Consider the following 25,206-nt stretch of genomic DNA (forward strand, 5'->3'; position numbering starts at 1 on the left):
GAGCGTGTTTGAAGGCAAAAAGGAAGCGAATATTGGAGAAAGATGAAAGCTACAGGAAAGAAGTAAAAATTAATGGAGCAAAATCCCCAAAGATAACTGGAATGGGGTGATAAAGCAGGATCCAGATCAAAGGTAGCAGAGATGCATACATCTCAGTTTTTCTGAGACAAGCAGAATATAGGGAAATATGATGTATATGTACAATTGTAGTTGTTTCTGTAATCAGAAAAAACAGAAAAGTGAGAGAGGTCATCTCATGTAGCCTCTATTTTACCTAGAAAGGAAAAGGTGAGCTGTGCTATAAGTGAAGGGAGTGGGTGGAGATGGCCAGATGAGATGAGAGAAAACTTCAATTCCATTGGATTTCTAAAACTGGGTTTTAGAAACCAAGTACACAAGTACTGTGTTTGCAAGAATATATCTGAAAAAGAAGTGAATATTATGGCCTAATTATACCATTTCAGGCACCGTGCTAGGTGCTCTACAGGTGTTATGACTTTTACTTCTCAAGGAGAACCCAGTAGATTAAGTGTTACTGTCCCTATTTTATAAAAAGTTAGAAAAATAATTACAATAAAGACTGCAATATTAGACTTAGCATGGTGAACAAACAATACAATAAACATACAGATAATGTATTATAAAATTATACACTCAAAACCTATATAATTATTAACCAATGTAACCCCAATACATTCAATAAAAAATAAATAAAAGCTAGAAAAAAAAAGACTACATAAAACCCTTAAGATTGATTTTTACAGTTTTGTTAATGACATGACACAGTAGATATCTAATATTTTGGGCCTTACAGCATCATTCCCTTTTCCTAAGTGTGGGCTGATTACTTTACTTTTTCCCACTGCACATACAAACTTGGTAGGATGGTAAATCCAGGTGCCCACTCTCCACCTCTTATAGTCAAGGGGTGAACACCTAACCATGATAGGTGTTCATGGTCAGGTGCTCTCCCTAGACTTTGAATCTTGACTAATAAAATCTCTTTTACTAATAAAATCAACAATTAAATCTACCTTTCAAAGCTAATCTAATGAAAACCCAAAATTTATAATTATAAATCAAGTTACATTCAAAGTTTTGAGATTTACATGAGACCATTAATATATAATAGTTATCAATTAGAAATATAGCATTACCCTAAACAGTACAATTCTGTTTCCCAAACACTTGAGATTATCTGCAATTATCCCATGGTGTGCCACAAGACTCAAAATCATTCGTTTATTTTAATTGTTAAAATGTGTTTGCCCATAATACCACACAAGTGAGTATAGAACTTGGAAAGAAGTGAAAAAGCAAACATGAAACTTCACCTCAAAAAGGTTGTAAGTCAACATCTTAAACAACGACCCAACAATCCTTTGGGGAGAAGTAGCGACTACTCCAGGCAGCCTTGGAGCTTATACCAAAGTCACAAAGTTGGGGAGGGACACAGCCAAGATTCCAACCCAGGCTGCCTGGCCCAAGTGCTCTTAACCACTACGCTAAGCTAACTCTCCATCAACTCAAAGCTCTGGTTGAACATCATGCTCAGGACATTTAAGTAACATGAGGTATCACCACAATATACCATTAAAAGCAATGCCACCCTGACTGGTGGATTGAGCGCTGACCTGTGAACCAAAGGGTCTCTGGTTCAATTCTCAGTCAGGGTACATGCCTGAGTTGCAGGCCAGGTCCCCAGCTGGTGTAAGAGAAGCAACCAATTGATGTCTCTCTCACATACTGACATCTCTCACCCTCTCTCTCCCTGCCTCCCTTTACTCTCTCTCTAAAAAAAAAAAGTAAAAGCATGACAATTTTCTTATCAACTATAGTGACATTTTTTGTGGTGAATTTTTTTCTGGTAGCAAGCAGAAAAAAATAGGGCACGTTGTGTGATTTAACCTTACTTAATACAGAGGTTTGCAGAGTTGAGAACTGCTCTAGAAAATGAGTTAAAAAGAAACAAAAAAACAAACACAATTCAAATTCTCACTCAGATTATGTGCTAGAAACAGTACTACCCCATGGGGAAGCAAAACAAAAAAAAATTATTCTTACAAGTCTATCTATTGGATACTCTAACAGAGTTTATGGGAGAAGAAAAACCACAACAAATTCAGGGTGCGTAATTTTAAGCAGAACTTTTAACATGAGAAAAATAGGCAATAAAAAGAAAAAATGGAAATGTCTTTGTAGGTTAGGTAGAAATATATCATCTCTCTCCACAGTCACTCTCTATAGCAAGGGTCAGAAAACTATGGCCTAAGGGCCAAGTCTAATCCACTGTCTGGTTCTGTAAATAGGATTTTATTGGAACATAGCTCTGCCCATTTATTTACTTACTGTCAATGGCTGCTCTCACACTATCATTGCAATGTTGAGTAGGTGCACTACAGACTTTATATAAAGTCTGAAATATTTACCACCTGGCTCTTCACGGAAAGGTTGCCAGCCATTCTTTTATAACATTTAACACTATCTAAAATTATTTTGTTTATCAACTACTGTCTGAGTTCCCCATTGGAATGCAAACTTCATGAAGAAAAACATTTTGTTCTCCCCGCTACCTCTAGCACCTAGAACTGTGCATGGCACATAGAAAGCACTCAATAAAAGTGTTCAATAAATGGCATTTATTGAAAGACAAAAGGAGAGCAAATATTTCTCAATTTCTCTGGGATGTACTCCAACTATTCATCCTACCATTCCATCAAAATTGGTCTTCTAATGTAAACATTGGATTTTTCTTGTTGACACACATGTTGATAAGTTCAATGGTTAAGTCTTGGTCCTCAGCTTGACCCATTAGTATCTGACCCAGTTGGTCAACACTCTTCTCCACGTGACTTTCTGAATACCACATTCTCTTTGCTTTCCTTCTACCCCACTGGCCTTTCTTTAGTTTCCTTTGCTGGTGCTATCTCATTTTCCTAACCTCTTAATGTTGGTGCTCTGGGGCCCAGTCTCTGTGGGAGCCCGCCAGGCCACAGGGGATCAAGGACAGAGTTCTCCACTGTGAAAATGGTGGAGGAACTTGGTTTCTGGTCCCTGGAGCCGGCGGGCGTCTTGACATTTTCCGGACCTTCTCGTTCTCAGCCTTGAAGGAAAGAACAAGATCTTGGCATATGCGTCATGTTCCAAGGAAATGACAGTAATGAGGACACTATTATCTTCAGGCTAATGTTCTCAGGATATGAGAACATCTTGCCCTTTTGATAACTCTAGGGTGCGTACAAACTTTGAAAAGCAACATTGTCTCCAGTTCCTTGCGGTCTTGCTTTAGGCCACAGCAGTTTGCATATAAGCCAGCAGTTCCTTGAATAAAGTTGCCATTTGCCAGCAGAGCATTTGGTCCTCTCCATTCTTTCAGTCCCTCGCCTCACCTCTCGACCACCCTTGCTGCGGCGGGCCGCAGCAAGTCTCCAAGATTTTTCTCTCAGATCACACACATTTTCTTAGTGAACTCATCAAGTCTCATCACTACACTTAGGCACTTAAAATGTAAGTAGTACAGCCTCAACTGGCGTGGCTCAGTCGACTGAGTGCTAGCCTATGAACAAAGGGTCACTGGTTCAATTCCCAGTCAGGGGACATGCTTGGGTTGTGAGCTAGGTGCCCAGTTGGGGGCAATTACACATCGATGTTTCTCTCCCCCCACCCCCCAAAATATTTTAAATGTAACTAGTTCAAAACCAAACTCATTTCCCTCCAAAACCTTCTCCATCACAGCCTTCACCCCCTCAGTAAATAGGAAAACCACCCTTCCAGTTGCTGAAGGCAAAAACTATTGGGGGTCAATCAACCCTCGTCTTGTTACACTCCACATCCAATCCACCATCAAACTCTGGTGGCTCTATCTTACAAATATATTCCAAGTTGATGATCACTTTTCACAACCTCCACTGTTACCATCCTGGTCCAAGCCATCACCATCTCTAGCCTGAAATGATATAATAGCTCCCTGACAGCTTCCCTGCATCCAGGGTGATCATGTTTAAAATGTAAATCAGCAAGTTGCTGCATCCTCTCAACCTCCAATAGCTAGCTAGCTCTCTTTCCTACCCAGAGTTAGAGTCTCCCACGATTTGGTCCCCTGAAACCAGTTTTCCTCTTTGTTCCCTCCCCTTCGGGAACACGGGCCTCCACACCACCCTACAGCAAGTCAAGCGAGCTTCCAACTCAGTGTCTTTACACTGGCAGAAAGGCTCTTCTGGTTAATGAACAAACCGAGACTCCCGAATCAGGCCCTGCCATGAACAATTGTGTCAACTAAGTCTCGTAACAACTCTGCAAGGTAAGTATTCATCACCCCTGGGAAGGTGACGTCTACAGGCCACCTGTCTACCAAATAATGGAGCTGGGGTTCAGGTGTGATTAGTCGTCACAGAACATGAGCTCTCCATGAGTTTGAGAGGCTAAAAGGGGAGGGATCCGTGATATTATTCCTCTGGAGCCACACTGATTCCAGCTGCTACAGGTGCAGGCGGACAGCTAGAGGAGATGAGAAAGGGCGGTCAGAGAAACGGGATGAGGACCGGAAGAGGAGTTACCCAAGTCAAGGGGGAAAGTTTCCAGGAAAAGGAACGGGTGTTACATGGACGTGGGACACCCCCAAGCCCAAGAACCCAGCACACACCTCCCAGTAAATCATACCTGTAGTAGACAGCAACTCTGGCCCTGACTTAAAAAAAGTGTATTTTCTACCACTAATACTGGCCAAAGATAAGCCCATTAGGTAGGCACTTCCACAGGCCGCAGCAACAGTGTGACGGTAAGGCGCAGAGAAGCATCGGACACCTAGCTTTTCCTCCGGCCCAGGCAAGACCAAGTTTGCGTGTGTGGCGGGCATGGGGTAAGACGAAGAGTGACCTTTAACTTTGAGAAGCCCCCCCCCCCCGCAAATTATCTCCTGCCCGCCTCCCTGCGGGTGTACACCGCCACTGTCCCAGACGGTCTAGGAGTCCGGAGCGGTGGCCAGGAGCGGAGAATGAGTGTTGGCCCTCACTCCGAATTTTTCCAGCAACTTCTAAGCCCTCTTCCTTTCCGCCCCACGGTAACGACAGGGCACCCTATACCCCAACCTTCACGATCTCCCTCTCACCCCCATCCCCTGCCTAGACGTATCCCGAAAAGTGACCCCTGAGAAACCCCACACCGCACAGCGGTCCGGGTGTGAAGACCCAGCCTCACCGCAGCCCCGGCAATGGCGTGGACCAAGCTTTCGTAGGACAGCACGGAAGCCATTGCTGCGGTTCTTCCCAGAATCAGCTACACTTTTCCCCGCAGGAGCCGCGGCCAGGTTTGTGAGAGAGCCAGAATCCCAGGCGAAGCGTCACAGGTCCTCCCCTCTCAGGGCCGCCTCCTCCTCCAGAACCACTTCCGGGTCGTAGGGCGCCCAGTATCCCTGCGAGGCCGCCCTGGCGGGAAGGCAAAAAGGCGAGCCCGGAAACACCCCCTGACTCTGATTGGCTCCCGCGGCCTGCACGGGGCCACGGGGCGGTGCCGCACGGGGCTGGCTCCACCACGTGGGGCAGCCTCCTGGGTTCCCCAAACTGGCCAGTCGGCCAGTCGTGCTTCACACGTACAGAACAGTAGGCACTTCAAAAAGCCTAGATGGCCTCCTTTTTCTCCACCTCCCTCCATAATACAAGGTGATGTCTGTCAAAGTGGGGGACTCATCTTCCTGTTCTTCTGAGACTTGGCTGGTATTTTCTCTCACTAGAACTTTTCTGAAAATTAATTTCAGATAAACATTTTGTCGTCCCACTTATTTATGCATTCATTGCTTAATTCTTGTATGTGCCCTGACCAAGGATGGCACCTGCAAAGGTGGTGGCATGTCAGGCGATGCTCTAACAAACTGAGCTGTAGGACCAGGGATCTGAGTTATTTTTAAAGTGACATTTTGGCCAAGAGGACATAAAATGTCGGTTGGTCAGGGTTCTCCCCTCTGAAAAACCCTGAGGTGTGGGAAGATAACTCAGGCTTCAAGAAGTCAAAATAATCAGATACAGGTGGGAACATTCTTTACCCTCTTGGTTTCCTACTTTGTGAAATGACTGTTAATACAGTGCTAAACAACTTGATTTGCTGTGAGGATTACAAAAGCTGCACTTTTGTAGCTGCACTTTACAGAATACTTAACATTTCCCCGCTCACATTACAAAGTGAAGAACCAACCATTTCTGAGGAACTGGAGAAAGGATTTCTAATACTGTTATATGGTGAGACACAGTGTTTCAGGACTCCCATTTCTTTACCGGGGTACGAATGTCACGAGTCCCAATTACAGTCAGTTTTGTAATGCCATCACTGATAACGGAATGCTTACTATAATGCCACAGTCAGTACTGTATGCCCCACATCACATCTGCTCCTCAGGAGAAGGTCTTAATTTACCTGGTCATGTTTTCACAAAATTTCCAGAAAATATTTTGCCATTAGTTAAGATCTCTTTCCACTTATGCTCCCCTTCATTTAGGGTGGTACTACAGTGATAGTGACCACAAGCTAAGTGAAAAATTAATTGGGAAAACATGTAGTTGGATTTAGTGGTGTCTACATGTATGGTTGTTACTGATAGACACCCTATTGGAAGAGAGGCTTCCAAGAATAATCCCAGCACTCCCTTGGGTCATGACATCAAGGCACAGATCCAAACGGCCAATGAAGACAGAATTCCGGCACTGAAACAGAAACAAGCTGGTCCATTGAGAAAGTTGAGCAGAAGTCAAGTTCTCACTGATTCCTAAACAAACTGGGAGCTCTCATCAAGAACACAGGGTGGGGCAAAAGTAGTCTACACAGTCGTTCCTATGGAAAATAATACAATGAAAAATACATGGTTTCATATATTCACAAATGTAAATCTATTTTTACCCCACCCTGTATACAATACAGAGATACCCATTTATAAACACTTTTTGAACACTTTCCCTTTATGATGATAACTGAATGGTTTTCCCAAATTCCCATTTGCAGGGCATGAAACTAGCAGATACCAGGCCCAGCTATCAAAAAATAATTTGATATAGATGGAATTATCTCCTACTGAAAGCACTATAAAATCCTAAGAGTACACAATGGAAAATGTAGCAATTATGTAGGCACCACATACTAAATGAAACTTTGTGCAATACTTTAATCACATTAAGATCTCCATACTGCAACCTAAAATATCTTAGTGACCTGGAAGAGTGAACTTTGAGGACACCCTAGACAATACACCAGGTACCTAGATTTCAAGAACACCAATTGTATTACTGACCTCCTTGCTACTCTGGCTCTGCCTAATACTTGGTATCCATGTATTTTTTATTGTTAGACATCATAGAAAATTATGAATTTACATGGAAGCATCAGCACTAGACAAAAGGTCTCAACTTAACTGCCAAGATAGTTAAAACTTTGCCAACTCGATATGCCATACTCAGTTTAAATTTATCCTTTTTAAAGTTTTACAGCTACTGTTAACTGTACTTGTTGCCTATTTAGGAAATTTTCTTCCCTAAACTCATATTAAATACACTACACACTGGTTCATGTTGATACAGATCAAACTTTAAAAAATTACTGCACCGTAATTTTTTAAAACTGATTTTGTCTCTGTTATTGGGTCTGCCGCAAGTGGATGAAGTACTTCAACTGTTATATCCCTAAAAGGAAAGCACCTATTGGATGTGCACATCAGCACACCCCATGATTTGATATTCCTTTGCAAGCATACACTTTAGTTTTGAATTTCTCAAAGTAATGAACAGGGCTGCAAGAAGGAACCTCAAACAGAGAGGGGCAGCAGAGCATAGAATTTAAGACTTTGAAACCATAAGCTTGGTGAAAATGTCAGCTCCACAAAAAATCAGGGGTGTTATCCTGGGCATTCAGTGTTTCAGGTTTCTTCTTCTGTGTAAAATAAAATACTTACCTTCTGGTCATCAGAAATTGAGTCAATACTTGAAACTGATTACAAAGTGTTTGGCACAAAAACTACTTTTACTTGATATGTGTGCCTGCTTGGGTGCATTAATTCCAGCTATGATCAAATCTCTGTAGTTGTTTCTCCCTATAGCCCATTAGGTCAGTGTTTCCCAGTGTGGCAGACTGCTAGATGTTACACCAAATCTTCTCTCCATTTTTTTCTGTGGTAATATAATTGTTTTGTTGGGCATGTTCACACACCACCATGGACTATTATAATATGGTCTCAAGACCAAGAAGAAGCTGGCCAACAGGATGAGAATAAAACGCTAATGCCAACCAAAGGATCTCGGTTCAATTCCCAGTCAGGGCACATGACTGCGTTGCAGGCCAGTTCCCAGCAGAGGACGCACAAGAGGCAACCATACAATGATATTTCTCTCCTCTCCTTCCCTTCTAAAGATAAATAAAATCTTAAAAATAAGTGAACAAATAAAAATAATTAATAAATAAATAAATAAATAAATCACTGACTCCATGTATTAGCCTCAGTATTACAGCATCTGCTCCCCTAGAGCCCTCTCCTATTTCCTCAGGACAAAAGATACGCACCAGAGCATGCACCTTGGACCCAGAGGTGGAACCTACCACAGTATAGTGCAACTGCGCTACCTCTGGACTGCTACCTGAAAAAATGTATGTAACTGTTTTACTTAACTTAGGCCAGCAATTTTCAACCCATGTGCCACAAGAATTTTTAAAACATTTAAAATGTTTGGTTGCAGTATTTAAGAGCTGAAAAGAACAATGAGTCTTTCACAATACCAACACCACTACAATGAAGAACCACCATAGATCTCATCAATTTTATAACTCATGCTCCATCAAAAACTTAGGTTCCCCTCTATGTATCTCAATTAACTCAAACCTCGTACTCTCTCCAAATACAAACTCTTTGCCATTGTGAATACCATAATGGCAAACCACGGTCACATGTTACAGCTGCAATTTTAAAACATGCAATTCCTAACTATTTATTCAGGGGCACTGAACTCTTTTCCGCTAGGTTGTCAAATAAAAAAAATGACAACAGTCAACACAACAGCTGTCCAGTATGAATGCCCTGCCTTGAACCATAAATATATAGGTCATATAATAGAGTTGCATCTTACTGGCCACATCACATATGGTTGCATCTGATTGGCTAATTCTTGGTACCAGAAATCCTTATATACAAGTTTAGGCACCTGATTTTTTAAAAAGTCAGTTTGGTGCAAAAAGGGTCAGTAATTACTATTATTTTTTGTAAATCAATAAAAGTTGTAACTATTTTTTGGTGTCAGATCAGCAAAAATGTACTTTTTGCTGTGCTGTAGAATTTTAGTAATTAGTTTATGTGTGCCATGAGGTGAATAAGGTTGAAAATCGCTGACTTAGGCTAACGTATATTGTGGGGGGTCATTGTTAACAGCACTTTATAATTAATCTAAAGTCTACTATGCCCAATCACTTAAGATTAGTGCTAGAGACAAAAGAACCAGAACATGTGCTGGGCAAAATAAGAGGGGTGGGGAGTCAATACCCAGTTTAAAACCACAGTTTATTTTTAATGTAGCTAGAAATATCCAGTAACTATATATTTTTAAGCAGGAAAAAACCCCTTCACTTTTCCATCTTATAGCATCATTAGCACAAAAAAAAACCATTTTGTTTATAAATGATACTTTCTATGAAAATGAAAGCATTTTTTCATTTGTGGAACTTAAAAGTCTAAAAGCACAGAACACATTTTCAGAAGACCAATTTTACTTTTACTCATTTATGGTAGTATTTGCAATGGTAGTATTTGCAATGTTAAAATGTACTTAGGTAATGTATAGTTAAGTAAATCAAATCAAACAAGGAATTCAAAAGTAACAGGTCTTGAGTTACTCGCAGTGTACATTAGAAATTATGGTAAAGAACACACATTAACAAAAGAACACTGGCAAGCTCAAACGCTAAGTTATATGCTGAGTATTTTTAAAGGTTTAAAAATCATGCTCAATTAGCATACAGTTTTCTCACTTATATAACAGATGCATTTCTGTCTGCTTGTGTACAGCAAAGGGTCAGAATGTGAATATCAACTTACGACTTCAGAGATGTGCCATTTCAAAAATGTATTCCATAAAATTTACTTCACTGCTCCTAGTACTGATTCTTCAAATAAGCAAGTACAGAGGGCCTCACCCCTTAAACTGCTTTCAGGTAGAAATCTCAAAATTCCTGGTACAGTGCCAGGACTTAGTCTTATAAAACAGAGGAATTTAATATACAACAGAAAATGTGTCATTTCCTTTATGCAGGAGAAGGAAGCAGGGGTAGAAATATGGTTGCAGTATTTAAGAGCTGAAAAGAACAATGAGTCTTTCACAATACCAACACCACTACAGTGAAGAACCACCATAGATCTCATCAATTTTATAACTCATGTTCCATCAAAAACTTAGGTTCCCCTCTATGTATCTCAATTAACTCAAACCTCGTACTCTCTCCAAATACAAACTCTCTTTGTATTTCCTAAATAGACAACTAAACATCAAAGGAAATTACTCCTTTCAACATCTTTTGATATGGTAAAATTTCCCTGGAAGTAGAAATCTAATATTTAAATATGAAATCTCTTAGCCAAGTAGAAAACTACAGCTATTATGAGTATTACCCTACAAAGTCATTATATGCATTATATATTAAATTAAACCCAGCATTAAATACGCTTGCACAATTATACTGTGAATGATAGCAGTGGTGATGCCAGTGAAAGAGGACTATCTTCAGGCCAAAGAGTAAGGGCAGAAAACATAAAAACAAGTAGAAAGCTGACAAAGAGTTGAGTATTTTCTGACCAGAAAAAGTAATTTTAAACATAGAAGTATAAAAAGAAAAGTATTTCCTTATTTCCCCTTTGTGGAAATAATATGAAACATTTATTATTTTATGTATCAGACAAGAACAGAGCTAAGTAATACAACTCCACTGCAGCATTGTAAAAATCATCCCTTCACCACAGTGTAAGATTTCAATGCATCTGCACACGGGCAGGGCACGTGTGATGTAAAATGTAGCAAGACTGCTGCTGCCCTACCAGGAACTTCCAGTCCCTACCCAGGCCCTACTGCAATACTGGTGGTCCCAGTAGTTTTACTGAAATAAATCATTTTTTAAAAAATAAAGCATTTAAAAAGAGAAATCAAAATGCCTCAGTAACTATAATATTCAGCTCAAACTACCTATTTAAATGTTACATTTACCTCCCACTAATAAATCTTTATTTCACTCAAACTGGGCAATAAATCTTCCATACTGAAGTATCTTTTGCCCAATTAATTCAAAGGAAAACACCAAAATGATTAGTAAAGGAAAGTGTAGGGTTTAACACACTCTTTTAATTTGTTTTTAAATATTTTTAAGATTTAAAAGTGTTTAAACTTTGTAATTCCTAGTAGGAAAACATTATCTGAAAGAATACCATAATGGCAAACCACGGTCACATGTCACAGCTGCATGTGGGGCAGAGGGGTAGGGATTCTCTTCAACGCACCCCAGCTTTCTTCACAAGAAGGTCAGAGGTACACTGGTTTGTATTATTGCGACATCCATTGAGTGATCCAAGTTCCTTTTCCTTCAGCAATGGCTTTATCCGTCAGAAGGGTATTACGCTTGACCTCCAAATTTGGCTGACAATTTACTGATTAGATTCATAACCTTTGGGTTGCTCTGATATTTTGACATATTTGCCGGGTTCTGAGCCACATCCTGGAAAGCCACCATAACTTCTGGATCCTGCAAAGAAAGGTATGGGTTTTTGTTGTTTTTTAAGTATTTAAAAATTCTATGGGGAAACAAGTTTGATAACAAGTTAACATAACAAGTTTGTTATCTTAAATCCTATTAATTTTGTCAGGGACAAGTTATTTGGGGTTTGGACAAGCCCCTGAAGTATAAATATTATTAATGTGCACTCCAAAGTCAAACTCGATTATATCACTTTACCTAATGAAAAAAACATACATAATTTTGAAAAAAAGAAAAACTCAAAGAAAAACACAACTGGTGCCCCAGCTGGTGTGGCTCAGTGGATTAAGCGCTGGCCTGCAAACCAAAGGTTGCTGGTTCAATTCCCAGCTGGGGCACATGCCTGGGTTGCAGGCAAGGAACTCAGGTTTCTCTCACATGTCGATATTTCTCTGCTAGTCTTTCTCCCTTCCTTCCACTCTCTCTGAAAATAAATAAAATCTAAAAAAAAGAAAAACACAACAGGATATAATTACCATCCATTACAAAGAATTTCCTATAAACCAATTTTTATTTTTTAAAAATATTTTATTCATTCATTTTGAGAGAGACGGGAAGAGAGGGAGAGAAATATTAATGTGTGGTTGACTCCCTGTGGCCTCCCACTGGGGATCTGGCCTGCAACCCAGGCATGAGCCCTGACTGGGAATCCAACCCACGACCCTTTGGTTGGCAGCCTGTGCTCAATCCACTGAGCTACACCAGTCAGGGCTTATAAACCAATTTTTAGAAACTTAAGCTACTCTCCTGGTCAGTGTGGCCCAGTTGATTGGAGCTTTGTCCTGTAAACCGGAAGGTCACCTATACGATTTCTGTAGGTGCATTCGAGGTGCTTATGGGAAGCAGCCTATGGATGTTTCTCTCTTACAAAGATGTTTCTTTCCCTTTCTCTCACCTCTCTAAAATCAGTAAGTGTGTCCTCAGGTGAGGATTAAAAAACGAAAACAAACAAACAAAAAAAACAAACAAAAAACCCCCCAAACCTTAAGCTACCCATTCTGAAAGAAAATGAATGTCAAAAGTGCACAGTCAGTTATCTGGTAATTCAGATCAATAAAATTTGGCTAACAGAGAAACCTTTGTCTCCACATAGGATTATGAAAGAAATGCCTTAGTGATACAAAGTCCCACAATGTTTTTCTGTCTTACCTGCATGGCTGCAAGAACCTCTGGATCACTGAGAATTTCATTGAGCCCAGGCATTCCTGCCATTCCAGGCATTCCTCCAGGAAAATTACCAGGCATTCCCCCAGGAAAGCCACCTACAAAAAATACATGGGGAAAAAAACAAAACAAAACTGTACAGACACCAACCAAATTCTCAATTCATCTAATATTACACTATTTTCTGCTGTGAACAAAAACGGGGTTTTACAAAAATCACTTCACAGGTGATCCAATCCTAAATTCCTAACAGGGCAGATCATAATGGGTAGTTAGGCCTGAGGCATATAAAGTATGTAACTTCTTTAGTAAAAGGTTTATCTTTGTTTTAAGCCAGTCCTGTCCATTGTTTTTGCCAATCTAACACACCTTTGAAATAAGTAGTGATCACCCTCAAGCAAGCACATAACTCTGTAATCCAATCCCCACCTTGCTTTCTCCCAACTTCATGTAATATTATGTTCTCTCCCGAATTTAAAATGAATAAAAGAAACTGCAAAACTGTCATTATCTGGAGTATTTGAGATCTTGCTTCCCAGCAACTGTCATTAGTTTTGGCTCAAATAAACTAAAAAAATTCTCTATAGGACTGGATGTTTCTTATGTTGACACTACTGCTTAAAAAACAAAGACAAGCATAAAGAAAAAGGATGCTACTCAACACAAAGGGGTCAGAACATTCTAACTGAATGTAACAAGGTACAATTTTTAACTTTCAAATTACACCTTAAAAATAAGGCTGTAAATCAGACTTTGCTACCTCCAGATTCATTTATTTCCCTAGCAATAAAATTTTTTTAAAAACTAATCTTACTTTAAAATAAAAAGAAAGCTAAATTCCTTGGAATTACAAAATTTCTTTAGTATTTTTTGTTTCAATTTAAACTCGTAAGAGTTTAGCTGTTCTTTCAAACAAAAAACAAAAACCTATATTCTTCTCGAGCAGTTATGCCTTCAAGGAGTACACTGAATGCTTGTTATAAAAAGCTATGGACTTTTATCTCCACATCAGACAGAATCCAAATTTCTTTACTGAAATTTGTTATTTCAGTAAAACTGAAAATCTGCATTTTTAACAAGCACTCCTGGTGTTTCTTCTTTGCTAGAACAATGATCCAGCAAAAAGGATTTAATTCTCCCAGAATGTTTTTAGATTATATGACCAAACTATTTTCTACTCTTTTTTAAAAAAATTAACTTCACATGTACTGGAAGTATCCCAAAAACAACCATTACACCAATACAGGGGCATTCTCAAGGGAAATATAAGTAACATTAATGTATTCTATACATCAAGGGTGACTGTAATAAAGCCATCAAAAAGCAAAAACGTGGATTACAAGGTCATTAGCACCTGTCACAATAATTTAAAAATACCCGTAAATAACAATCACAGATAAAGAGATCTAAGGGGTCTAATGAACTACGCTTATCTTGCTGATCATACTGAGAAATTAGTTTCTACCTATAAAAAAATTACTGGCCGTACACAGGAATAGTTAACCAGTCTGCTTGTAAAACCTAGGTAATAACAACTACCTAACAAAAAATTATCTCAAGAACTAGTCTACATTAGTGGTTATTTTCTAAAACAAAGGTACCTGACATAAAATTCTATTTTAAATAAGTAAGCTTTGAGCTAAAATTTCCTTGCCTTTTCTTCAAACTGCAAGTCACCTCCAATATGTGCTTTTTTTTAGTTGCTTGGCACATGATCTTTCAGAATATTGGCTACCTTTCTCAGCCAGTGGCATAAAAGTGTAAGTAGTGTGTAGCTGCTCCTGTAAACACATCTTGAGGGAGAGCTGGTTACTATTAAACAGCTGACTCCCCATTAGAATTACGAACTTAAAAAATCTCTGCTTGTTTTTTATATAAATTTCATATGGCCTTATACAGAAAGTATTCATTCATTTTGAGTGCCTTTTAAACTGCTCTTCTACCTGTATTATATAGGACTATGGTATCATGCAAGGTTTTGCCTAATAATTTCTGATCACTTAACAATTTACAAGAGAAAAGTGTGTATTATTTTTACACTGGACTTAAAACATTTTTTGTGCTTAATTAACTACATACAGTGCTTTTACCTACTATCTCATGAATAGCAATGGACAAAATTCCACTATAGCTATTTAGAAATACTTGGAATCCATCATAATCAATTGTTATACTCTTTTAAAATAAAGGTACAATGCTTAGACCCCAATAAATGTCAGTTATTTTTAAAAACACTGCTCAAAGTGAGGGGAAAACAGTATACTCCAATTCTACTAACATAAAATTTTTATTAGAGTGAAACTTTCTAGAAACTAACATTCTAAAGATTCTTCAGTGTCCTAGGGACTAATGGTATTAAATATAATGGACATACCAGAACACCCAAATCAGAATATTCTCCATTTATTTACAATACTAATCGATTCACTTTTTCTTTAAAAGTACCTGGAAAAGAGCCATACTGAGCTCCTGATTGTCGTCTGGCTTCTTCTTCCTTTAATAGGAAAAAGAAGAAACAAATTATATAACAGGTAGGAAAAGAGTCCTGTTATCCACCTCTACCCAACCATGCAAAAATCACGAAAAATATTCTAAAATAAGATAGTTATATAGGACTTACAAGAATAACAAATTTCAAATGGAAATAATGGACTAAAAGATACACCCTATCTCAACCCCCCCCTTCAAACGTCCAATTACATTCTCAATGAGCATTACTTCCAATAATGGCCCCAAGTAGTTTTTCACTTCCACTTGGCAGGGAGGGAGAACCCTGGAAAACAATACTGATATGTCTGTCCATGCTCACAAAACCTAAATTCTTACTTACTGTTTTAAATTCCAAAATAAAAGCATATGGTTAGATTACTAAAACTACCATGACTTTTGTCTCCCAGGTTCATGTTTTCCATACTCTCCCTAGGTAACTCAACAACAAATACAACTAGAGATTTACTGGTTTGGGCTATTTTCTTAAACACAAACTGAAAGCAAACATACATAAATTATAAAGTCATTAAGGAGATCTATAAAGGTAAAAATTGCTTTTGAAGATTATACACCATAATCCCCCAAATCAAACATGATACTTAAAAATACGAAATGACAAAAAATTAGAATGTAATGTTATATAATTGTAATACAGCTTCACGTGCTTTTGTTCAATGTTAAAAATAAGTAGATGAAACTAACAGCATCACTGCAAGAGGCTAATACAGAAAAAACGAGGAGAAACCTTAAGAATAGCAACAATATTGTATATAAATTATGGATTATTTTTTTCCTAAATTTTATACAGTATTACTTTGTAACTAAATAGAAAGGAATTTTAAATAACTATGACTAAACTACTGGAATGATGGAATCACAAAATTTAACACATCAGAGCAAGCATCTCTAAGAAAACAATTATTGCCAAGTTTTTATTACTTGACAGGGAAAAATCCAACTTTAGGATAAAACAAGATTATAAACTGGTGAAATTTAAACTCAGTTAAGAATTTAAAGATTAAGTTTCCAGCCCTGGCTGGTGTAGCTCAGTGGATTGAGCGCAGGCCTGCAAACCAAAAGATCGCAGTTCCATTCCCAGTCAGGGCACATGCCTGGGTTGCAGGCCTGTTCCCAGCAGGGGAGACACGAGAGGCAACCATACATTGATATTTCTCTCCCTCTCTCCTTCCCTTCCCCTCTAAAGATAAATAAATAAAATCTGAAAAAAAAAAAAAAGAATAAGTTTCCAGTCAAAATGGAAGAGTAGGTAGACATGCCTTGCCTCACTGCACAACCATTAGAAGGAACACTGCTGCCCTGGTTGCTATGGCTCAGTGGATTGAGCACAGGCCGGCGAACCAAAGGGTTACCAGTTCGATTCCCAGATAGGGCACATTCCTGGGTTGCCAGCCAGGCCCTAAGTAAGGCGTGCATGAGAGGCAACCACACAGTGATGTTTCTCTACCTCTCGTTCTCCCTCCCCTTCCCTCTCTCTAAAAACAAATAAATAAAACCTAAAAAAAATAATTAAAAAGAAGAAAAATGAAAAACCACAGGAAACCAACAGCAAAGGGAAGGAGGCCAGGGTTCAAATCAATGATCTGGAACATAAGAAATAAACATTCAATCAGAACAAAAGAATTTTTTAAAAATGAGAAGAGTTTAAGATTCTGGGACATCTACACAAAGGCCACATCCAAATCATACTGTTGCCAGAAGGAGAAGAGGAAATGCAAGAAATCAAAAACTTATTTGAAAGAAATAATGAAAGAAAACTTCCCGAATTTGGCAAAGGAAACAGATATGGAAGCACAGAGTCCCAAACAAGTTGGATCCAAAGAGGTCCACACCAAGACATATCATAATTAAAATGCCAAAAGTTAAAGACAAAGAGAGGATCTTAAAGGCAGCAAGAGAAAGGCAGAGTTACCTACAAAGGAGTTCCGATAAAAGACTATCAGCTCATTTCTCAAAAGAAACAAGAAGGGACTGGCAAGAACTATATGAAGTGATGAAAAGCAAGGAACTACAACCAAGATTACCCTATCCAGCAAAGCTATTACTTAGAACCATTCTACAAAACTGGAGACAGCATTAAGTAAGAACCTGGAACTAGAGTAATATCCTAAAAGCTCTAACCTACTGTATTTTTCCCTTTAATGGCTTAGCTATAGAAACTTTACCCTCTGGGCTCTCTCGTGTTCTTCCCGAGCCTTCTTAACCCTTTCCATTCTTTCTTTGATCTCTCGTTCTTCACGTTTCCGCTCATACTTTCTCCGATGTTCTGCAATTTTCTGGGCCTAAAAGAAAGAGCCATAGAAAACACATTCTAGAAACTGAATAAAGCCAACACCCATCTACAGTTCTGTTAAGGAATTACCTTTTTGTGTGGAGAGGTGTTCAAAACATAGTTCTGAATAATGACAGATTTATCAGAAAAAGACCTGACATTACTCAAGTTTTAACAAGTCCACTGGGAAAGAGAAGAAGGAGGCTAGAATCTGAAGTCAGAAATGTTATAAATTTCAAACAATTAACTGAGGCAAGGAAGAGAATTAAGTCTCAAATTGCACTATTCTTGTCTGATACCTGCCATAAAAGGGCGTAATCTGGAAACACATGTGCCAGTTATTTGCCAGTCTAACCATACTTACTTTCCTCATCCGCAAAATGAGGGTATAGGAGGAAAACCATGTGAGTCTACAGAAACGCTATAAAGATTAAGAGAGAAGACATATGTGCCAGGCACTAGTACATCACGCATGACAAATATGTGGAATCTATTATTTACTTAGAGAATGAAGTAAATATGATTCATATTCAGCCTTTACATTAGCTTATTCATGATTTTTAAGAAGGTTATTTTCTAGAATATCTCCCACAATAAATAACCTTACTGAGTTAGCCCTGTTATGAGAAGGAAAAAGAAATAAAACAGTCTCTACTAGTAATAGCCAATTTAAATTAAATTAAATTTGCATTGCCTTAATAGCTTTATAAATAAATTCTTGGTAGTATAACTTCCCACAAAGCTGAAGGATTCACCATGTAAATATATTAACATTAACCAAAAATTTTAGACAGAAATATCTTAAAACAGAGTACGCTAGCTTTTGGATTTATTACCATCATTTCTGAAAGGCTGAAACTTGTTAACTACCACAGGGTCCTCATGATAGGTCCCGTGGCTATATATACCTCTAAGTAAGGACAGACTAAACTCAATCTTGGTGCACATTTTACAAATTTTCCATTTGCCCGCAATTCATTTCTTTTTGGTTATAATTCTATTTTAGGGTTGCGAATAAAGTTAATAGAGCTCACTATAACACAGCATAAAAAATGAAAGCATGAAAACCTAATGGTATTTCCTGAGCTGAGCACAAACTTCAGTGATTACAAGTAACTTGCAAATGTTTGTTTCTTGGCATCTGTTGTGCAGGTAAGTACTAAATCCATGAAGTATTACAGTAATGACTTTCCCTTTCTCTACTTTAACATACCCTTGGTTGAACTTCTTTCAGCAATGCACTAGCATCTTCATCATAATCCAATTTACATGCAAGGGCAAGATCATGGGCTGCTTCTTCCCAATGGCCCAGAAGTCTGAAACAGATTTAAACTCACTTTAGAAATTTTTTGTCCATATTCACTTATGTATCATGATGTCTTTCTTCCTTATCACAAAAAAGGATTGTTAAAGAAGTTCAAGTTAAATACTGAACTATAAATTTTCATGAACCATTCTTTAAAAAACAGCTTTTTGAAATACATTTCACATACCATAAAATCCACCTATTTTGTTTTTTTAGGGATTTTTATTTACTTTTAGAAAAAGGGGAATGGAAGGAGAAAGAGAAGGAAAGAAACATTAATGTATGAGAGAAACACTGGTTGCCTCTTGCACCCACAACTAGGGACCTAGCCCACAACCCAGGCATATGCCATAACTGGGAATCGAATCAGAAACCTTTTGGTTCACAGGCCAGTGCTCAATCCACTGAGCTACACCAGTCAGGGCTTGTGAACCAATAACTATGTTTCACCTTACAAAAATTTGAAAGAGTTTAAATTTCCTTTATGATTAACCTTAAACACGCTCTTTCTACTAAAAATGCTTACAAAGTCAAAAACACTGTTTTCTTAATTCAGAATATAAAACTTTGAGAAATTATGTAGAGCCACAACTTTCAGTTAATCAAAAACATGATATATGTTTAACATGCTACCTACCTTCTGTGTAAGACAGAAAACAATACATGTGCACACTTTTTATTGAAAAAGGAAAGAAAAGATAAATCAGAAACTAAGGTTGGTAGGCATAGCTAAGAATCAAGTAGGAGGATAGCAATGGAAATCAGACTTCTCTGGTTATACCTGTGAACTCAACTCAGTTTTAACTCTAAAAAACATGAAAATGCTTTACATACATAAAGAGGAAAATTGAATTAGAAAGGATGGAAATAGAGCAAACCCTAAACCCAACTGAAAACAGAGAAGAGGCCAATCCCACTCACAACTAAACCACAGTGGGAGACTATATCCCACAGCATATCTTTCAGTGAGATATAGGTAAGAACTGCAAGAAAAAAACCTCAAACCTTACTCAGAGATCTCCAAGGTATGATTTCAAAACAATTTGATGTATAAGGTAGGATAACACAAGTAGGTAAATGTATTGAGGAGGAAGTTTCTGACTCTCTCCATTAAAATGACAGAAGTAAGGCTATCCCAGAAGCAATGAGCACATTTAGACGCCAAACTTGTTACTATAAATATAATCCCCACTAAAATAAACTAGTTTTTTTTGAGGAATGACTTATTCCAAATCTGGGACAAGCAAAGTATAAGGTGAGCTCACATTTTGTGTTCTATCAGAAGGCAAGGAAATGCTCAAATACTACTGGGGTCTCAAGAGGATCAATGGCAATGCGTGAGCTTTCCTGTACTGACAGGACATTAATAAACTGTACTCTGATCTTTTACCCGTATCTCTGATATGTCTTAATAATAACTAAAGCTGCTTTTTCAGTCACCTCACTGCAGCTGTCCCAGCATATCCATCTTCATCTGCACCCACACTTGAAGTACAGCACTTTTTCATTCCTTCCACATAAGACGTCAGTATCATCAAACATTTCATCCCCAACCCACAGAATACCTATTTGTATAACATTGTTTTGCTTCCAGGAATGATTACTAATCTGGGTTAAATTCACTTTTTAGTTGCCCCCTTTTCTGATTCTTCAGGTGACTTAGCATGGACTGAGGTAGTTGAAGACTAGCAAATGCCTTCTATAATTTATTGGTTGTTAATGATAAGCTGCAAAGAGAAGTCTGAAAATTTTAAGAATAATAAAAGGTGAGAAAAACAGTGAAGAAACAGTCACTGTGGCCCTGGCTGCTGTAGCTCATTGGACTGAGTGCTGGCCTGCAAACCACAGGGTCACCAGTTCAATTCCCAATCAGGGAACATGCCTGGGTTGTGGGCCAGGTCCCTAGTGAGGGTCATGTGAAAGGCAACCACTCATTGATATTTCTCTCCCTCTTTCTCCCTCCTTTCCCCTTTCTAAAAATAAATAGAAGCCCTGGCTGGTGTAGCTCAGTGGATTGAGCACAGGCCTGAGAACCAGAAGATTGCGGTTCGATTCCCAGTCAGGGCACATGCCTGGGTTGCAGGCCAGTTCCCAGCAGGGGCCAGTTCCCAGCAGGGGATGCACCAAAAGCAACCATACATTGATATTTCTCTCCTTCTCTCCTTCCCTTCCCTTCTAAAGATAAATAAATAAATTAAAAAATAAAAAAAGTGAAAAATATAATGCAAAAAATAAATAAATAAATAAAAATAGAAATTAAATTTTTTAAAATTAAATTAAAAAAAAAAGAAATAGTCACTGTGGTCAAGCTTCTTAAGTAGGCCGAGGCATAAGGAGATGATTATTCTTAACTCCAGGAACTTAAAACTTTTGAACTTTCCAGTCTCTTGTCAATACCTGCATGTATACCAATGCACTGTACATCAGCCCCTGGGCATACATCAAACCTTCAAATGACCCCAAGAAGAAAATGTTTCATTGTATAGACAATAGGACATCTGATGATTACCATTTTGGGCCAATCCGGGGGCTATGAATGCAGAACTGATTAAGAATATACTTTTTACTGTTAAGAACTTCAGCTTTAGGTATTGCTTAGTTGTGCTTCTGGTTTGCAAACCCCCCAAAACCCTTGAATAAATCTTTGTTATTCAGTTCTAGAAAAAAATCTCCACCGTTTTGAGTTTGGTTGACAAACGACACTCTCTTTTCTTGGCGATAATTTGGAGAAAAATCCTTACCTTAAATTTGGCTCTATATGGTCAAAAACTGTTAACAGTGATTTTCTCTGAACAAAAGACATGAAGAATTTTTATTTTATTTGTTCCTTATGATTATTTTCTCAATTTTTCATATTGGATACATATATGTGGGGGGACCTCCCCCCAAAACAGAATTTATTTATTAAAAAATTGTGTATTTATTACATGTTTAAACTTCAGTCACCTGCAAAGTTCTCTCCATTTGATGTAAAACACCTACCGAGACTTCTTCCCCACTGCTCAAAACAGTTTTCAACTTGTCAATTTTGAGGCCTTTCAGTGCTTTAGCCATTTTTTTGTTTTATCTCTTCCACAATGGCCAAACGTTTCCCTTTGAGAACTTTTTATATACAGGGGGGAAAAAGGAGGTCACTCAGGGCCAGATCAGGCGAACGGGGAGGGTGGGTCACGGGGGATTATGCTGTTTTTGGTCAGAAACTGCTGAACATTCAGCAAGGCGTGGGTAGGTGCATTCGTAAAGCACCCATTATGAAATGGACAAACACAGTGAAAAAGTCTTCCAAAACAATTCACTGAAGCCGAATGCAGCCTCTCACAACAATGCCAGCTGCTACACTGATACAGATGAGTTCCTAGAACACTCACCAAACAGGGGAAGCCTGTACCACAAGGTGCCCACCGTCCAGAAGATAATTCCAGCTTTTTGGGGTGCCCCTCATAATTATTGCTTTAAAATTAAATCCTTAGGCAATTTTGGGTTATTTTAGAAAGCATATTAAAATATCAGATTTAGCCCTGACTGGTATAGCTCAGTGGGGTGAACACGGGCTTGCGAACCAAAGCACTGCCAGTTTGATTCCCAGTCAGGGCACATGCATGGGTTGCAGGCCATATTCCCAGTATGGGGTGTGCCAGAAGCAACCATACATTGATGTTTCACTTCCTCTCTGTTTCCCTCCCTTCCCTGTCTCTCTAAAATAAATAAAATCTTTTAAAAATATCAGATTTAAATAAAGAGTTCTGAAAATAAACTCCATTATTTACCTGTGTGCTTTCCCTCGCCATTTATAAGGCTGAGCTGAATCAGGGTTTATTTCAATAGCTCTATCACAATCTCGGATGGCAGCATTTGGCTTCTGTAATTTGATGAAGACACTGAAAAATAAGTGTGATATTAAAAAGTATTCATTTCAAACAATATCTTTGGGACTGCTACAGAAGCAAGTCTATTAAATTATTCACTAGGGGATACGATTTTGCTTAGAGTTCTCACCTGGCTCTCTTGGCATACAGAATGGCCAAGCGAGGATTCAGCTTGATGGCATCTGTGAACAAGTCAATGGCTTTCTGTAGCTCACCTAAAGTGAAACAAAAGTTATTGAAAAATAGCCAGAGAATAAAATATTAAGAAAAAATTTTGATCTTTTGTCTAATTAGTCTTCCACATTCTTTATTCAGACCGGGGTGGGGGGGGAAGACTAGTCTCTGAATTAATATACAAAACGGGCTCTTCAAAGCAAACCTTTAATAAGCCTCTAACGTAAATCACTCAAGACAGAGATAATGCTGTACACTCTTAGGACTCACATTAACTTTACTTGAGAAAAAGTAAATGTTAAAATTTAAGAATAAATCAATTTTATTCCTTAATTTTCTCCTCTCTAAGCTATAAGGATAAAATTAAATTTAACGAAAGAAGTATTTCTACCTAATTCACAAAGCTTATGAAAAAAGTTTATTATTTGAATTCACAGAAATTGTATAAAAATTCAAGAAAACCAGCCCTAGCTGGTATGGCTCAGTGGATTGAGTGCTGGCCTGCAAACCAAAGGGTCACTGGTTCAATGTCCCCAGTCGGGGCACATGCCTGGGGACCAGGCCCCCAGGGGCATGCGTGAGAACCAACCACACACTGACATCTCTCTCTCTCTCTTCCTCCTTTCCCTCCCCTCTAAAAATATTCCTCCTTTCCCTCCCCTCTAAAAATAAATAAATAAAATCTTTTTAAAAAAGGTTTAAAATTTTTAAAAACGTTTATTGATTTTAGAGAAGAATGGTGCAGGGAGCGGGGGGAGGGGGGAGAGGGGACAGGGCTGGAGAGAAAAACATCAATTGGCTGCCTCCCATACATGCCCCAACTAGGGACTAAATCTACCACCTCAGCTCCAACCAAGTAAGCCAACCAGAGAGCACTGTATGTGATTTTTATTCTCTAGAGAAAAAGGAGCTTCCTGGAATATGAAGAGATAATCGGAACAATAGAGGATTTTTTAAAAAAGGCAAACAGTAATGTCCCCAAACTGAGTCAATGACATACACACATTCATTCATTCATTCATTCATTCGAACTGACAGTGGTGACATACAGGTTTAAAGTGTACAACTCAATAAAACATCATGTGAATAATGTGTCATGTGCCCACTGGCCAAAGTCAAGTCTCTTTCTGGCCCCATTTATTCCCTGACCTGCTTTCGCCTCTTCCTCCTCTTCCCACCCCCTACTTTCCACATTTTTAAAGACTGTCCTCAGTGGAGAAAGAGTCAAGGAAAGTAGAGTCACATCAGGATATGTCTGTGTCCCAAGGCAAGGTAATTGACACCTGAGTGACTTCAGCCTCTTTATAAATGAGGTAGGGTTGGGTGGAAAGTAAGATGCTTAGTTCTCCAATATAAAACGTTCAATAAATTTAAGTTCCCTCCCCCTTTCCCACTATTTTAACAGTAACTGTAGTAGAGAAGAGAATATCCAGAATATCACAGAAATGTAGCAAAGCGTAAAAACCACTCACCGTCATTTAGGGCATCAATGGCAGCCACTTTTTTATTGTTTGCCTGATCCATCATCTCTTCGGTTATCTAGGGGAAAAATGAAGGCAGAGTTAGAATAGTAGAGAGAGCAAACAGAAGAAAGCAATTTGGACATTTTAGGAATGAGGTAGTCACAAATACCACTTTTATTCATTTTTCTCTAGTTTCCAGGAGCCAAGAGAATATGACAACTGACTAATAAGCAATTATACAGGATGAGTTTTAATTATTTACATGAAACAATAAACTTCCGTCCCTACACTCTGCCTTAAACATTACCTTTGCTTCCCTCTATCCCGACCTAAGCATGCTGCTCTGTTCGTCTTACTAATTCCTTTCTAGTCATTCACAAATATTACAACTCCAACTCCTCACAAGAAGTAACTAAAGCTAGTTGTTTTTAGGCTTTAATCTTCAGGAAAACAGTTATCTCATTAACTTGTTCCAGCAAACATTTATTGAGTATCTACATTAGACAGAACACAAAAGATGTAGACAGTAAGAGATTTTTTTAACAAAAACTGAAGAAATGGAAAGTTAAAAGGTTTCTTGAACAAACAAAAAAACTCACTCTGTCACCACCACTGTGCAAAATATTACTAGAGGTGCTGGTTAATTAAGATGATGATTTGATAGGTGTAAGAACTGGAAGTACCCAGTTGTCC

General features: G+C 38.4%; 2 protein-coding genes across 3 annotated transcripts in view; both read right to left on the reverse strand.

Annotated features, from left to right (window-relative positions):
* The window catches only part of SLC25A17 (solute carrier family 25 member 17), a 44,781-nt gene extending 39,410 nt beyond the window's left edge, over window positions 1–5,371 (reverse strand). The window contains exon 1 of the mRNA XM_037067912.1: window positions 5,197–5,371. Within this exon, the coding sequence (XP_036923807.1) occupies window positions 5,197–5,250 (54 nt within the window). The 5' untranslated portion in view covers window positions 5,251–5,371. The remainder of the gene's footprint in view (window positions 1–5,196) is intronic.
* A 4,303-nt stretch (window positions 5,372–9,674) lies between these two features.
* The window catches only part of ST13 (ST13 Hsp70 interacting protein), a 33,063-nt gene continuing 17,531 nt past the window's right edge, over window positions 9,675–25,206 (reverse strand). For both annotated transcript variants that reach the window (XM_037068474.1, XM_037068473.1), the window contains exons 5-12: window positions 24,523–24,589; window positions 23,007–23,091; window positions 22,778–22,888; window positions 18,918–19,020; window positions 17,598–17,714; window positions 15,370–15,418; window positions 12,910–13,022; window positions 9,675–11,748 (exon numbers count right to left, since the gene is read on the reverse strand). In XM_037068474.1, coding sequence (XP_036924369.1) covers window positions 11,620–11,748; window positions 12,910–13,022; window positions 15,370–15,418; window positions 17,598–17,714; window positions 18,918–19,020; window positions 22,778–22,888; window positions 23,007–23,091; window positions 24,523–24,589 — 774 coding nt within the window. In that variant the 3' untranslated portion in view covers window positions 9,675–11,619. The remainder of the gene's footprint in view (window positions 11,749–12,909; window positions 13,023–15,369; window positions 15,419–17,597; window positions 17,715–18,917; window positions 19,021–22,777; window positions 22,889–23,006; window positions 23,092–24,522; window positions 24,590–25,206) is intronic.

The sequence above is a fragment of the Sturnira hondurensis genome, unplaced genomic scaffold, assembly GCF_014824575.4.
Source record: "Sturnira hondurensis isolate 20B ecotype Veracruz unplaced genomic scaffold, ASM1482457v3 Scaffold0017436, whole genome shotgun sequence".
NCBI classification, from domain to species: Eukaryota; Metazoa; Chordata; class Mammalia; order Chiroptera; family Phyllostomidae; genus Sturnira; species Sturnira hondurensis.